The 14,133-nt window shown below is 48.0% G+C and overlaps 1 protein-coding gene across 3 annotated transcripts in view; it reads right to left on the bottom strand.

Moving 5' to 3' along the window:
• Positions 1–979: 979 nt before the first annotated feature.
• Positions 980–14,133, bottom strand: part of ARMH3 (armadillo like helical domain containing 3) — a 197,961-nt gene continuing 184,807 nt past the window's right edge. Inside the window, exons 22-23 of one of the 3 annotated variants that reach the window (XM_032179424.2) lie at positions 5,180–5,296; positions 980–3,005 (exon numbers count right to left, since the gene is read on the bottom strand). In XM_032179424.2, the coding sequence (XP_032035315.1) occupies positions 2,913–3,005; positions 5,180–5,296 (210 nt within the window). In that variant the 3' untranslated portion in view covers positions 980–2,912. Of the gene's footprint in view, positions 3,006–5,179; positions 5,297–14,133 lie in introns of those variants that run through there. The other 2 variants (XM_032179415.2, XM_058436068.1) reach the window with 2 other exon arrangements.

Below are 14,133 nucleotides of genomic sequence, written 5' to 3'. Positions count from 1 at the left end.
GATACAGAGTAGGAAAGAAATGCCCTTGTTATGAAACCCCTTCCTTAAGATTAGCTCCTTTCCAAAGGCAGGGCTAGCACGGAAGCTGGGCTCCCTCATCTCCCAGGAATGGATCCTGAATGTTTGAGCGCCACAGGTCTGACCTTCCTCAGGATGCTTCCTGGGCTCCACATTCAAAAGCCCCCCAAAGCCCCCCAACCCCTTGCTATGAGGATGAGGGGACCTTGTCTGGTGGGTCTGAAGGAGTGACCTGTTAAGACCAAAAACTTTAAAGTGACTCAAGCACACTTAATCTCTTCAATTGGCTTTAATTTCCAACCACTTGATTTAATCAACCCAGCAGGAATTGTGGCAGGAGTTCCGGCCTAAGAGGGGGACAAGTGGCTGAGGGTAAGATTGTCTTTAGGAGCAATGCCCTGCGCTTGGATCTCCCTTGGCTCTGGAGGAGCCTCCACAGACCTGGCATAGAGGCTGGGCATAGAAAGTGCTTGGGCAGCTCCTGTTAAGGTTCATTTCCAGGAGAGAATGGGCACTCTCATTTGGAGTTCTTGGAATAGGTATATGTGAATAAACTGGTCAAGAGAAGGGCCTTTACAATGGAGGGCAAGGAGCCAATGGAGGGCAAGGAGCCCTCTGCTTAGTGCCCCATGCCCTGTCCTCATTCACTTGGAGGAAAGGCTGGCAGGAATCCATAAGTGGCCAAATGGGTTGGCTTGCCTCAATACTACTAAGTTTGGAGATAAGGGAACTAACTCCCTTCTCCCTCCTTCTACCCAGAGGGCAAGAGAGGTTACAGCTCTCTGAACCCAACTGACCTCTACTAGGGCCAGGAGACTCAGAGGAAGGAGGAGAGTTCACAAGGGCGGGTAGGGGTCCCCTAGCCAGATGGGAGCAGCACCTAGGAGATTACCTTACCTCTATCTTTGAGGAATGAGTCTGGGCAACAGAGATTAAGAAAAAAAAAAAGCAACACTAAAGACAGTCCCACACAAATCAATTTTTAATAATTTCAACTTGCCACCAGCTTCAGATCCAGCTGCCTTGGGGGTTTATCACCAGGGAAAACACTAAATGCCCCAGGCTGAGCTATCCATCCAGTGATCAGATGACCCAGCCTGTGATCTCTTAAGAACCTACATCTACACATGGCAGCCTGTTAGTGGATTCTCTGGAACTAGTGCATAGCTGCTCAATGTTAGAGCCAGAACTCTGGTTCCCAGGGAGGGCAAGTATCCCAAAGAGATTTGAGGTTAAATGGATGGCAGCCCAGGTGGTCCCAGACATGCTCTTACTGCTGAATTCCTGCACTTACTCCTAGAATATACTAGTGCTGTTTGCTCCTGCCATCCTAAGGGCTTTAGAAACTGCTTTAAAAAGGGAGGATCTCGAAGCAGCAGCTATTTCAGAGGCAGCTGTGGGGAAAGCCTATAGTGGTTCCGTGGAGGCTATCCAAGGAAGGAACCACAAGACAACTCCCCAGAAGTCAGGAGATTTGCCTGTGGCCCCACCCAGAATCTGAGTGGACAGAATGGAGGCCTTATGCATGATGCTCACCTGGCCTGTTTCAGATGGAGGGCACCCTACCCCCAGAAAGTTCTCTCCCTCCCAGGCACTAGACCATGACAGGAACAGATTCCTCCCCAGAGGAAATTCTCAGGCAGGTTAGATGTAAACAACAGCAGGGTAAGGGGGTGGAACACGTGGAGGGGAGCTCAGCAGAGGCAGGAGAGGCTGCCAGAGGAGGGGGGGCTAGGGAGGCGGGGGAGCTGCTGGAAAGGGAACCAGCAAAGTAGGCACCTTGAAGGCTCCAGAAAGCCTGTCAATGTTTATTTCATACACACCCTAAAGACAGTAAACCAGATTAGAAATGAAAAGTTAAGGTTGTGACCCTATTGTGCTGATGAGTCAAATGGGCCAGAAGGGGAAAGCTAACGGTACTCCTGGTGCCAAAACTAAAATTCAAAAGGCGGTGGCCGGACAGCAGAGCACTGGGCAGATTCTCATCTCCAGTTTTCCCAGAGAAGTCAATTCTGAATTCAGAAAATAGGAAAACTGGCTGGGCGTGGTGGCTCACGCCTGTAATCCCAGCACTTTGGGAGGCCAAGGCAGGTGGATCATGAACTCAGGATATTGAGACCATCCTGGGTAACATGGTGAAACCCCATCTCTACTAAAAATACAAAAAATTAGCTGAGCGTGGCACACACTCCTGTAGTCCCAGCTACTTGGGAGGCTGAGGCAGGAGAATCGCTTGAACCCAGGAAGCGGAGGCTGCAGTAAAGCCAAGATCACACCACTGCATTCCAGCCTGGGCAACAGAGTGAGATTCCGTCTCAAAAAAAAAAAAAAAAAAAAGGAAAAAGTACACTATTCCTATCTTACCCTAAATCTGAGCCAAAGGTCCCGATGGCTGGACAAAGTGCCAGTGGGGGCAGCAGACACAGATTTCAAGCCAAGCACAGCCCCAGGCCCAAAGGAAGCAGGATGTAGCTCCAGCTATATCTGAGAGTTGATCTGTTTTCAGAAGCCGAGCAGAGCCACTGACTTTCAGGATGCTGGCATTACCCCGAGGCTTGCCTCACCAGTTCCTGAAAATTAGTCAGTAGCCACAGCTTGTAACCTCAAGATTGGAAATGTGAGGGGCTGTTTAGGGAGCCCACTCTGGAAGTCCCCACATTCCTGGAGGCCTCTCCACACTGTGCCCACCCATTCCTCCCCAAATAAGATTATCCCTGGCTTGACCCTCCTGCCCCCTGCTGCCCGAGCTCCATTGAAGTGTGGTCTTCACCAAGAGAACTTGGTATCTGTGTTTCTCTCCAACCTCGGGGGCAGCCCCCTCTCCCCTCGCTCCCCCTCCAGCCCAAGATCCTCATGGGTAAGGGCAGTCAGAGGCTGCTCAGGTAGGCGTGGACTCAGGAGATAGTGGAGAACTCCTTGAGCAGGACTTCTTGGCTGAGTGTGTGGAAGGCCAGGTTTCTCCGGACGTTGGTGCTAATGGATCGAACCTGGGAAAGGGTAGTTGGGGAAGGTGGGAGGGCACAGCCAGAGAGAAAACAGGAAAGAGTCAGTTCTAAACAGAAGAGGACAGTGCCTGCTACACGGGGCACTAGAAGTCTCTCTCTTAGGAAATGAACCCTTAACAGCTATTATCCCTGCAGGCAAATAAGCAAACAGTTCCTTGACAGCAGGGAAGGAGAGAAGAGCGGACAGGAACAAACTCTAGAGGATGTAAGAAGAGCATCTGGGCTCCTGGGGAGGTAGAAGCAGGCACAGACAAGAAAGGAGGGCTGAGGCTGGCCTCTGTCTCTGCTTTGGCTATGCAGAAGGGGGACGGGGCTGCTCAGTGATCTATCTGATGGAGGAGGAGAAACTGAGGCCAGAGGACTCATGCTCTAGAGCCACCTCTCTTTAGATGTGTTTCTAGTCTCTTCACTCTCCCTTTGGATTTATTTACATTTTTGGGTTGGAAGGAGCGTTTAGAGATGCAGTCCTTTTCTGGCACAGATGGCAAGGGTAGGATCCAAGGAGGCCAATTTCAATGGCCAGGGCCAGGTGACACTGCTAGTGAGTCCCAGCTTGGGAGCAGGGCCGAGGGTTCTTAACTCCTAGTCTAGCACTCCTAAAGACGCCTGCCCACTTGAAAGGGAAGTCTGGGGCGTATCCTTGCTGTGTGCCCACTGCTCACCTCACATACTTTCTACCCACACAACCCTAACCCAGTGTTGCCTGGGTCAGCAGGGGAAAAGCCCCTAGAGAAAATGTCAGAGGGCCCAAGTCCCTACTCTGAGGATTCCAAGAGGAATCTGGCAGACTCTTCAAGGAGATTTCCCCACAGGAAATACCTGTGTAGATTGCCTGAGAAACAAAAAGGGGAAGGAGGAGGACAGTGTGTCTGCCCTGGGCCCCAAAGTCTCAGGAGCTTTCCTTCAATTTCTGCTATGCTATAGGAAACTTAATGAAGTCGTCAGGAAGGAAGCAGAGGAAAGGGCAGCATGGCAAACAGCAGGAAACTTGAGCTCATTAGCTCCAAACTGGACCAGACCCTCTTTGCTCCCCTGTGCCAGGGGAACAAATATGAGCAGAACTGAGTAAGGCCGTGGCGAGTGTCTCAGAGCCTCGAGACACCGCTCCTGTAACCCTCTCCAGCTCCTCATAGATTGCTCTCTGTTAACCATTGGCTCCCAGAACTTCCTCCACATCAACTTAAAGACTTGCCAATCATCCCATAAAAATGCTCTACTCTGCTATCACTTTACACTAATGGTTTCTGTGTTCCAAACTAACTCACCCCAGAGCATGTCTTCCTGACCCTGTGGAAGTCCAAAATCCTGAGGAATGTCATGTCAGGATCAGAGTTGGGCTGTGTTTAGCACAAGACAAACGATCTAAAACGCAGTGCCTTCACCACACTTGGCATGGGGTAAGTAAAAGCTGAGCTGATCCAAGTTCAGCCCCAGCAGAGGGAGGACTAAGGACAGGGGAAGTGGGTACAGAGGCCTGCATGTCCTGGTCTCCGTCCCCAGCCAGGATGTTTGTGTAAACCAAGTTGGTAGGGTTACAGGACTGCAGGGGGGGCTGAGCTTTTCTTGAGAACAGCTCAGAGCACAGGGCAGGAAAGGGACCATCAATAGGGCTAGCTCTGTGGAGACACTGACTGGGAAGTTAAGTAGGAGGCAGAGCAAATGTTCATGGCTCCAAGTGCCCATGGGTGGGGGCTGCAGGAAGCTGAGTGATTGGAAAGCAGGGAGTGGAGACTGGAGAACTAGATAGGGAGGGGACTCAGACCAGTGGCCAGTTAGGAGTTTAGGAAGAAGTGATTCCATAAGAAGGGGAAGAATTAATTACTCTTATTAGTTGCCCTGAGGACAGGTTAAAGAATAATGAGCCAGATCTGCTCCTGGGAACACACATCAAACCCCAGGCCCAGCTGGAGCTGTGCAAGGGCTGTCTCCATGGCTGCAGAGGAGGAGTAGGCAATACTACCTCTAATAGCATCTTCTCTTACTGCCTGGTACAGTAGGGGAGAGAAGTTGCAAACCCCATCCCAGCAGACCCCTCAAGTCTTGTTTTATCTGCCCTTAGCAAACCGCAGTTGTTCCCTAGAGGCCCATCTGCACAGTAGAACTCAGTGGCTGGGGGCGGGCCCCTAAGACACAGGCAGAGGCAGTGGGGCACTCACCAGCTCTTTGAAGAAGGCAGCTTCCTTGTGCTGCTCTGAGTAGCGCTCATACTGGTCCAGGCCATCCTGCAGCTTCAGCGTGAGCGTGTCATAGTTGGCTCTCACCACCTCCAGCACCTGGAGGACATTAAGGGCCAGGCAGGGCTTAGGTCATGCAAATCCCACATCCCTTAGCCCCATTCTGCTGATCTACTGGGTTGGGTTTGGTCTGCGACAACACCCCCAAGAAACCTTGCTCATTACTTATCTTCCAGAAAACAGCCTGGCTACAGGGAGCGATGCCTCAGGTTTCTGGGACCACTTTCTCTCTCTCTCTCTCTCTCCTTTTTTTTTTTTTTTTTTTTGAGACTGAGTCTTGCTCTGTTGCTCAGGCTGGAGTACAGTGGCGTGATCTCAGTTCACTGCAACCTCTGCCTCCCAGGTTCAAGCAATTCGATTCTCCTGCCTCAGCCTCTCGAGTAGCTGGGACTACAGGGGCACATCACCACACCTGGCTAATTTTTATATGTTTTAGTAGAGATGGGGTTTCGCCATGTTGGCCAGGCTGGTCTCGAACTCCTGACCTCAGGTGATCCACCTGTCTTGGCCTCCCAAAGTGCCGGGATTACAGGTGTGAGCCACTGAGCCTGGCCAACTTTCTAATCTCTCTCTCTCTTTTTTTTTTTTCCTTTTTGAGACAGAGTCTCACTCTCTCTCCCAGGCTGGAGTGCAGTGGTGCAATCTCGGCTCACTGCAACCTCTGCCTCCTGGGTTCAAGCAATTCTCATGCCTCAACCTCCTGAGTAGCTAGGATTACAGGTGCGTGCCATCATGCCCGGCTAATTTTTGTATTTTTAGTAGAGACGGGATTTCTCCATGTTGGCCAAGCTGGTCTCTAACTCCTGAACTCAGTTGATCCACCAGCCTTGACCTCCAAAAGTGCTGGGATTACAGGCGTGAGCCACTGCACCCACTGCGACTTTCTAATCTCTTATATTCCCTGCCTTTCCTGACCAGCCCAGCCTGGCCACCAAGTCTATTTACTCTGAGTATGGTAAAAGAGCATGAGAAGAGGTTACAGAACAGTGAGTATCTCAGCTCACCAGTATCCCTGACACCACAAATGTGCTCTCAGGCTTATCCTGAAGCTTTCCCTGGTCAGGCTGTCACAGTTGCTGAGTAAGACTTTGCCAATGTCTCCTTCCTTCTCCCGTTCTGGGAACCACATTTCTTCAGTCTTGGGATGTTCCTCAGCACCATCTGCTACTTGTTTTCATTGCTCAGTGCCAACTCAGTCTTCTTATCCAGTGCCTGGATTGAACTTTAGGGCACCCCAGCCTTTGGATACAGGGTATGCTTTCAAGACTAAGCTAGAGCCTTTGTTCTGTGGGGTTTTTCTCCCACAACATCTCTCTGATTTTCTATGCGGGGAGGATTCAGACTTCCACTGACTCCAGGAACCTTGACTATCTGTGGTTACAGAAAGAAGGGACTATTCATAGCCAGGCCAGATGTGACTTCAGCTTATAAGATCATGAATCAAAGGCAAGGACAGTCAGGAGAGAGGCACTAAACATCAAATCAGAAGAAGTGAGCTAGGAAGAAAGGGGAGACCAAGAAAGGGGATGATCATTCACTCTGATCATCGGAGTGAAGTTGATCTGACCTGGAGGAAAGCCTATGGCATCGTGGAGAGCTCCCTGCTCAGTAGGGAGCTTGGAGGAATTAGTGAGTGACAAGGAACACACAGCTCTGACAGAAGGGGGTGGGGGGTTGGGAAGAGGAAATAAGCCAGAGTCAGGATGGAGGACAGGCTCCTGAGGGGCCCAAAGGTGCCTCTGCAATGTTTCCTGCACCAGTCCAAATTTGTGCCAGGCAGACTTCACTTGGTAGCAAACACTCTGGCTGCCAAAAATTCCTGAGGAGAGAGAAGGGCTGGAGGGCACAGGGAAGGCTTGTGTCCCTATGGGAGAGTTACCGAGTTCGGTTTGGGAGGAAAGGAACAGCTAGGGCAAAGGTCTGGCCCAGCTTTCTTCCCTTCAGACACCCAGCTCTACAAGATCATTTTGCCTGGTGTGTCCCACAGACTGTAGTATAGGCTGGTTCCTCTGCTTCTCATTCCATTTGTCAGTTCTGTAGGCAGGAGGACTGGTACCCAGCAACAGCAGTCACCCACAAAGTAATCTGGTCCTCTCATGCACGTGGGCTGCACTCGTGGCTGGAATATCTGCAGCCAAGGTCTTGGCTCAGAAGTGAATGGCTCAAGCCCAGAAAGAGGCAAAATTCCTCCAAGATGGAATCAGCCCCTAGGAACCAGGCAGAACAGAATAATACATGTTTTCCTACGCCCTGAAATCTGGGGAGCCTCGGCAATGCTTAAGACCCAGCAACTTGGGCTCAGCCTTTCCTGAGCAGTGTCAAGTGCCAAAGGACAAACATCATGCTAAAGTCAATTTCTGCGAAAGAGGTTACTGCATATGAAGAGATGGTTGTACCTTCTGACTACATCCTCAGAGCCTCAGGCCGCAGGTAAGGCTGCTTTGATCACCCAGACTCTCTCCTCTTGCCAGGGCACGGTAGAAGGTCTAAGGTCTCACTTAGAAGAGTGATTTCTTTCTATCCCAACAAAGCTGGCTTTTGCCAGCATGGTTTAGTTTAGTTTGTTACAGGGAGGTGAGAGCAGAAAAGGTCCCTGAGCTACTAGCTCCTTGGAAGAAAACCAGAAGTAGCCAGACGTGGTGGCTCACGCCTGTAATCCCAGCACTTTGAGAGGTCGAGGCGGGTGGATCACCTGAAGTCAGGAGTTCGAGACCAGTTGGCCAACATGGTGAAACCCCATCTGTACTAAAAATACAAACATTAGTGGTAGTGCGCACCTATAATCCCAGCAACTTGGGAGGCTGAGGCAGGAGAATTGCTTGAACCCAGAAGGCAGAGGATGCCGTGAGCCGTGATTGTGCCACTGCACTCCTGCCTGGATGACAGAGCAAGACCTTGTCTCAAAAAAAAAAAGAAAGAAATCCAGAAGCCTGGCTGGACTTATAGTGCCCATGATCTCAGCTCTCCTCTTGTCCAGCCACTGCCCATTGCCACCTCCCCCTTCCCTGGCCCTTTCTTTTTTTTTCTTTTTTTGAGACAGTCTTGCTCTTGTCACCCAGGCCGGAGTGCAATGGTGCTATCTCAGCTCACTGCAGCCTCCACCTCACAGGTTCAAGCAATCCTCCTGCCTCAGTCTCCTGAGTAGCTGGGATTACAGGCGCCTGCCAACACGATCGGCTAATTTTTTTTTTTTTTTTTTTTTTTGTAATTTTAGTAGAGACGGGGTTTCACGATATTGGCTAGGCTGGTCTCGAACTCCTGACCTCAGGTGCTCCACCTGCCTCGGTTTCCCAAAGTGCTGGGATTACAGGCGTGAGTCACAGCGCCCAGCCTTCCCTGCCCTTTCTTGTGGGCTTACTTCCTTTCTTCCTCTTATACCCGAGGAAAGTTGCCTGTCAGTTCATCTAGTCTCTGCTGTCTCCTGCCCTTGTCACTTTTCTTTTACTCACAAAAGAAAAAGACATTCTAGGCTCAGGTCTGGGCCCCAACCCATCCAAGACTTCAGAACACTGGCAGGTACTTGCCTAGCCTGGGACTTCGCTTTCTGTAGCTCAGACTTAAGGAACATGTCTCATTTGAGTCTCAGCACTGGCCTGGGACACGGTGAGGGCCACACTTAGGCAGAGGGCCATCTCCCAGAGCCTCTGCCTAAAGGCCTGAGGCTTACCACAATTTGCAGCCTCAGTATCTGCTTCCTGGCAACTCTAAAGGTCCTCTCAGGTTGAAATCCCTTTCCAATCCATCAGGTAACAGTCTGCGCCCCCGCAAACACAAGGCTACCTTCTTTCATCGGCCGTTGGGCTTGTGGGCTTCCTAGAATCATGTCAACCACCTCAGCCCAAAGGAGCCTCAAAGCCAGTAAGTCACCTACAGGTCACCTGCTCTCCAAGGAATCCTCACATCACCACCTATGACCCTTAGGAAACAGACACTTGGGTCGTGGTGAGAGCCTGATAGAAAGTTAACTATGCTGGCCAGGCACGGTGGCTGATGCCTGTAATCCCAGCACTTTGGGAGGTCGAGGCGGATGGATCACGAGGTTAGGAGTTCGAGACCAGCCTGGCCAAGATGGTGAAACCCCGTCTCTACTAAAAATACAAAAATTAGCTGGGTGCAATGGTAGGCGCCTGTAATTCCAGCTACTCAGGAGGCTGAGGCAGGAGAATCACTTGAACCCAGGAGGCGGAGGTTGCAGTGAGCCGAGATCATGCCACTGCACTCCAGCCTGGGCAACACAGCGAGACTCCATCTCAAAAAAAAAAAAAAAAAAAAGAAAAAGAAAATTAACTGAGCTGGGAGTCCTACTCTTGTTATGGGACTTCAGACAATTCACCTAGCATCTGCGAGTCTCAGCCCTTTTTTCTATAAAATGGAACTTGAACTCACCTTCCTAAAATGACATGGGAATAAAAGTTTTTAAGTTCCTGAATAAAAGTTTTAAGTAACATACAATTGATGGAAACACTGTCATCCCAATGGCTACACAGCTACTTAGACAGCTCCTATGACTCAAAAGTAACTACTTTCACAGTCCAGGAAGTACCTGCCTATTTCAAACTGTCCCAAAGATTCTATGTGCATAAGTGATTCTTCACCACAAGGGAACATCTTCTGGGTTCAAGTGGAAGACAAGGGATACACAAATGGCCTCAGTTTCAAATATCTCATGCCCTCTTCTTTGTCTTAAAACACTTTGCCTCAACTTAGTTGAGGGGAAAACAAAGTGGGCAATGTTTGGGAGGGCCTAAACATCTGCCCCTGAAGCCTCTGGAGGTAAGGGGCCTGAGAGGACAGCAAAGCCATCAAGAACATAGGATTGAGGTCAGAGACCTAAATTTTAGTTCCCAGTCAACACTAATTAGCAAAATAAATTTATACAAGTTTCTTAATGTCTTTGAGCCTCAGTTTTCAGTATCTATAAAATGAAGACAACACCATCTACATCTTATAAGGCTGATGTGAGGACAACATGAGATAACAATTGTACAATGCCTGGCACATAATCAATAGTCAATAATGGTTACTAATTTTACAACGAAAATCTTTCTGGTGACAAGGAGTATTTGGAGTTCTGGCTGTCTCAAGATAGTTCTAACAATAAGCCAGGGGCTAGGGCCTCATACATCTTCATTCAGCCTATGGCAGATTCTGGTGAAGAGGAAACAACACTGTCTATTCTTTTTTTTTTTTTGAGATGGAGTCTCACTCTGTCGCCCAGGCTGGACTGCAATGGTGTGATCTCAGCTCACTGCAACCTCCGCCTCCTAGGTTCAAGCAACTATCCTGCCTCAGCGCCCTGAGTAGCTGGGATTATAGGTGCGCACCACCATGCCGGCTAATTTTTTTTGTTATTTTTAGTAGAGATGGGGTTTCACCATATTGGCCAGGCTGGTCTCAAACTCCTGACCTCATGATCCGCCCGCCTTGGCCTTCCAAAGTGCTGGGATAACAGGCGTAAGCCACTGCGCTGGGCTAACATTGTCTATGCAATGTGAAAGCAAGCTTCCCACAGTGACCTCACCATTTTCAGTGTAACTAGCAAGGTATCAGCCAGAACTCAGAGAATGGCCAGTATAACTTTGATAGTGCAAAATGACACAGGTTATACTAAAGAAAAACTAAGCAAAGAGGCCTGGCTTTGAATGATGCAGGTTGTGAGGCTGTTGGCCACATCAGGATGAGGATGTCTTCAAGACAGGAAGTAGATGAGATCCCAGTGCATAAGGTTAGTTCAAAATTGCTGACAAGGTTTCAGACACATACACACCCTAGCACACATAATATGCATTCCTCACAGAGTATTCAGTACCCTGTGCTCCATTTATTTCAGCAAGGCCTTTGAAACACAAAATAAATTCTACCCTGAAGGTAGCAGTGGCAAAACAAGAATCACCAACATGGAAAAGTTCCTGGCAATGGCTATTCAGTCTCAATGCCAGAGGGCTTTGCCTTGTACCTGAAAAATTACTCAGTTTCGAATCTCTGTTGACCTGAATTCCCAGCAGAATAACAGTGAGAGGACACCTAAATAATAGGATGTGACCTGACAGCAAACTTGTGTTCATTACTTTCTTCTCAATTTAAGCTGACATCTACAGTTTAACCTGTTTGGGGAAAACATGTGAGGCTGCCACCAGCCCTCTCCCAACCAGGGCAACATGTATGGTCTTTCCTAGGGGCCAGGCTGCCAGATGAGGCTGAGACCACAAGATACTAACAGAGAAGCTTACAGAGACTTCTTACAGAATAGGAAATAAACCAGGAACCTAACAGGATGGTAGTAGGGAATAAAGAGGCTACGAAATCAGAAACCTAGGTTCAAATTTTGAACCATCATTTACTAGTTATATGACTTTGACCTGGGTTTTAGTTTCCTTAATGGTGAAATAGTCCTAATACTATCTTCTCATACATTATGAAGATTAGAGATAGTATACAAAATAAATATTAAAAAAAAGATAGGGCCTAGCAAATAGAAGGTGCCAAATGCATGAAGGCTATTGAGATGGAAACAAATAGAAAAAACGGAAATAGACAATGGAAGTATCTGATGTGAGGGAGGGGAAAAAAGAAAAAGTGTCTGATGTATTCAAATAAGATGAATCAGCTGGTTACATGGTAGCCATGAGGGCCTGGAGTTATTCCTAGCATCTGAGGACAGTGATATGGAAAATCATACCTTTTTTCTTTTTTTTTTTTGAGATGAAATCTCGCTCTATCACCCTGGCTGGCACAATCTCAGCTCACTGCAACCTCCACCTCCTGGGTTCAAGTGATTCTCCTGCCTCAGCCTCCCAAGCAGCTGGTGACAGGTGCCTGCCACCACTCCTGGCTAATTTTTGTATTTTTAGTAGAGATAGGTTTTACCATGTTGGCCACGCTGGTCTTGAACTCCTGACCTCAGGTGATTGGCCTGCCTCGGCCTCCCAAAGTGCTGGGATACAGGCATGAGCCACCACGCCCAGCTATCATACCTCTTTTTGGCCAAGTGCTACTACATGGACAAAACCACAGAAATAATAGTTCTGGACCAAGTACAGTGGCTCACAACTATAATCCCAGCACTTTGGGAGGCCGAGGTGGGAGGATCGTTTGAGGTCAGGAGTTCAAGACCAGCTTGGATGACGGAGTGAGACCCCATCTCTATGTTTTATTTATTTTTTTGAGACAAGATCTCACTCTGTCACCCAGGCTGGGGTACAGTGGCATAATCACAGCTCACTGCACCCTTGAGCTTCTGGTCTCAAGTGATTCTTCCACCTCAGCCTCCCAAAATGCTGGAATCACAGGTGTGAAAAAAAAAAACATATATATATTTATATAAAATACATTATAAAAATATATTTATGTATTATATGTAAATGTATATATAATATATATATATAAAGAAAAAAATAATAGTTCTGGGAGGAGCCTTTGAAATCACTTAGCTAGTTCATGGTCCTTATTTCACAGAGGAAGAAATAAATGTCCAGAAAGATTGTAAATTGCCCAAAGTCATAAACCTGGGATTATATACCAGAATTTTCTCTCAATCCAGTGCTCTTCCTAGTGCTCAACCCAGTGCAGGCTGTGCCCAACCCAGTGCAGGCTGGTCTAACCTGGGGCACATTCTTGGGTTTACAGGCTAAACTTGGCCTTCAGAGACCAAAGATTCAAGGAATTCAAACTTGCTTCGCCTAAGAAGTTTGGAAGTATGATTTGTGGAGAGCTAAGAAAGTAACCTGGTGAAGCCTTGATTTGCTGTTTGAGCTTTAATGACTACCCAGCTCCTTAGGGCTCCAGGGTTTGACAATTTTCAATACTAGCAGTTGAACACCCTGCTCAACCCTGTTGATTGTTGGTGTAAACCAACAAAATTTTATAGACCACTCCAAACTCACTGTCAGCAATATCTCATTTTGGCTGCTATTTTGATTACTCAATACTCATTTTAGATAGAAGCTTGAAATTCAAAGGTCTTTGATCTTTAATTGGGCTTTTTGGGCCTCTGCCATCCTGCGGTCTTCAGGCTCGGGGTGGGATGTTGAAAGATTCAATAAATCCCTTCTACAATGAATGCTTCTATCTCCAAGCTAATCTTCCATTTTCCCAAAGAGACTGTCATCATTCTGTTCCACTTCCATGCAGTTCTGCTTTAACCCTGTCCAACTCCTAATCATAAAAAAATTAATCTCTGGATGACTTGAAAGAGATAAAGGAGTTAAAATGGAATCAGGAGGAAAAAAAGGTAAAAAGGCTTTTTATAGGATTTTCATAATAATTTCCATCTATCTGTCCCACTGGATTCTTGATCATTGTTCTACTTTAGCTGTTTACTCACTAGAGAATATGATTTTTTGAACCCATTTCTTCCACAAAGCAGGAAAGGACAGCCTGAGTCATCAAACTCTGAAAACATAAACAAGAGCATCACCAGGCTAAGTCCAGACACTGCCCTTGCTTCTCCTTCCCATAATGTGGAGGGGGCTGGGCAGGCGCTACTTATTCTGCAAGCTGATAATGGAGAAATAATGAGTTTGTTCCACGGCAACTTGGGTAATGGAGTTTATTCCTCATGATGTTTCAGGATTTGGGACACATCTATCCTGGTGCCCACAGAATCAAGAAGCAAGAAGTCTGGACCACAAAGTAGGTATACAGAAAAAAAAAAAGAAGGACTGAATAATCAGGTTTGCTCCCACACCACCTTTCTAAGCTGTTCACTGCTCTGACCTTTCTGATCTCCTGGTCCTAGCATAATTGTCTTATCCCTAAAAGAAATAGTGCTGGGCCAGGTGTGGTGGCTCATATCTGTAATGCAAGCACTTTGGAAGGCTGAGGTGGGCGGATCACTTGAGGTCAGGAGTTCAAAACCAGTCTGGCCAACATGGTGA

Source organism: Hylobates moloch, unplaced genomic scaffold, assembly GCF_009828535.3.
Source record: "Hylobates moloch isolate HMO894 unplaced genomic scaffold, HMol_V3 SCAFFOLD_3, whole genome shotgun sequence".
Taxonomy (NCBI): domain Eukaryota; kingdom Metazoa; phylum Chordata; class Mammalia; order Primates; family Hylobatidae; genus Hylobates; species Hylobates moloch.
Note: the sequence above shows the minus strand (reverse complement) of the source record. Positions and strands in the feature narration are given on the sequence as shown.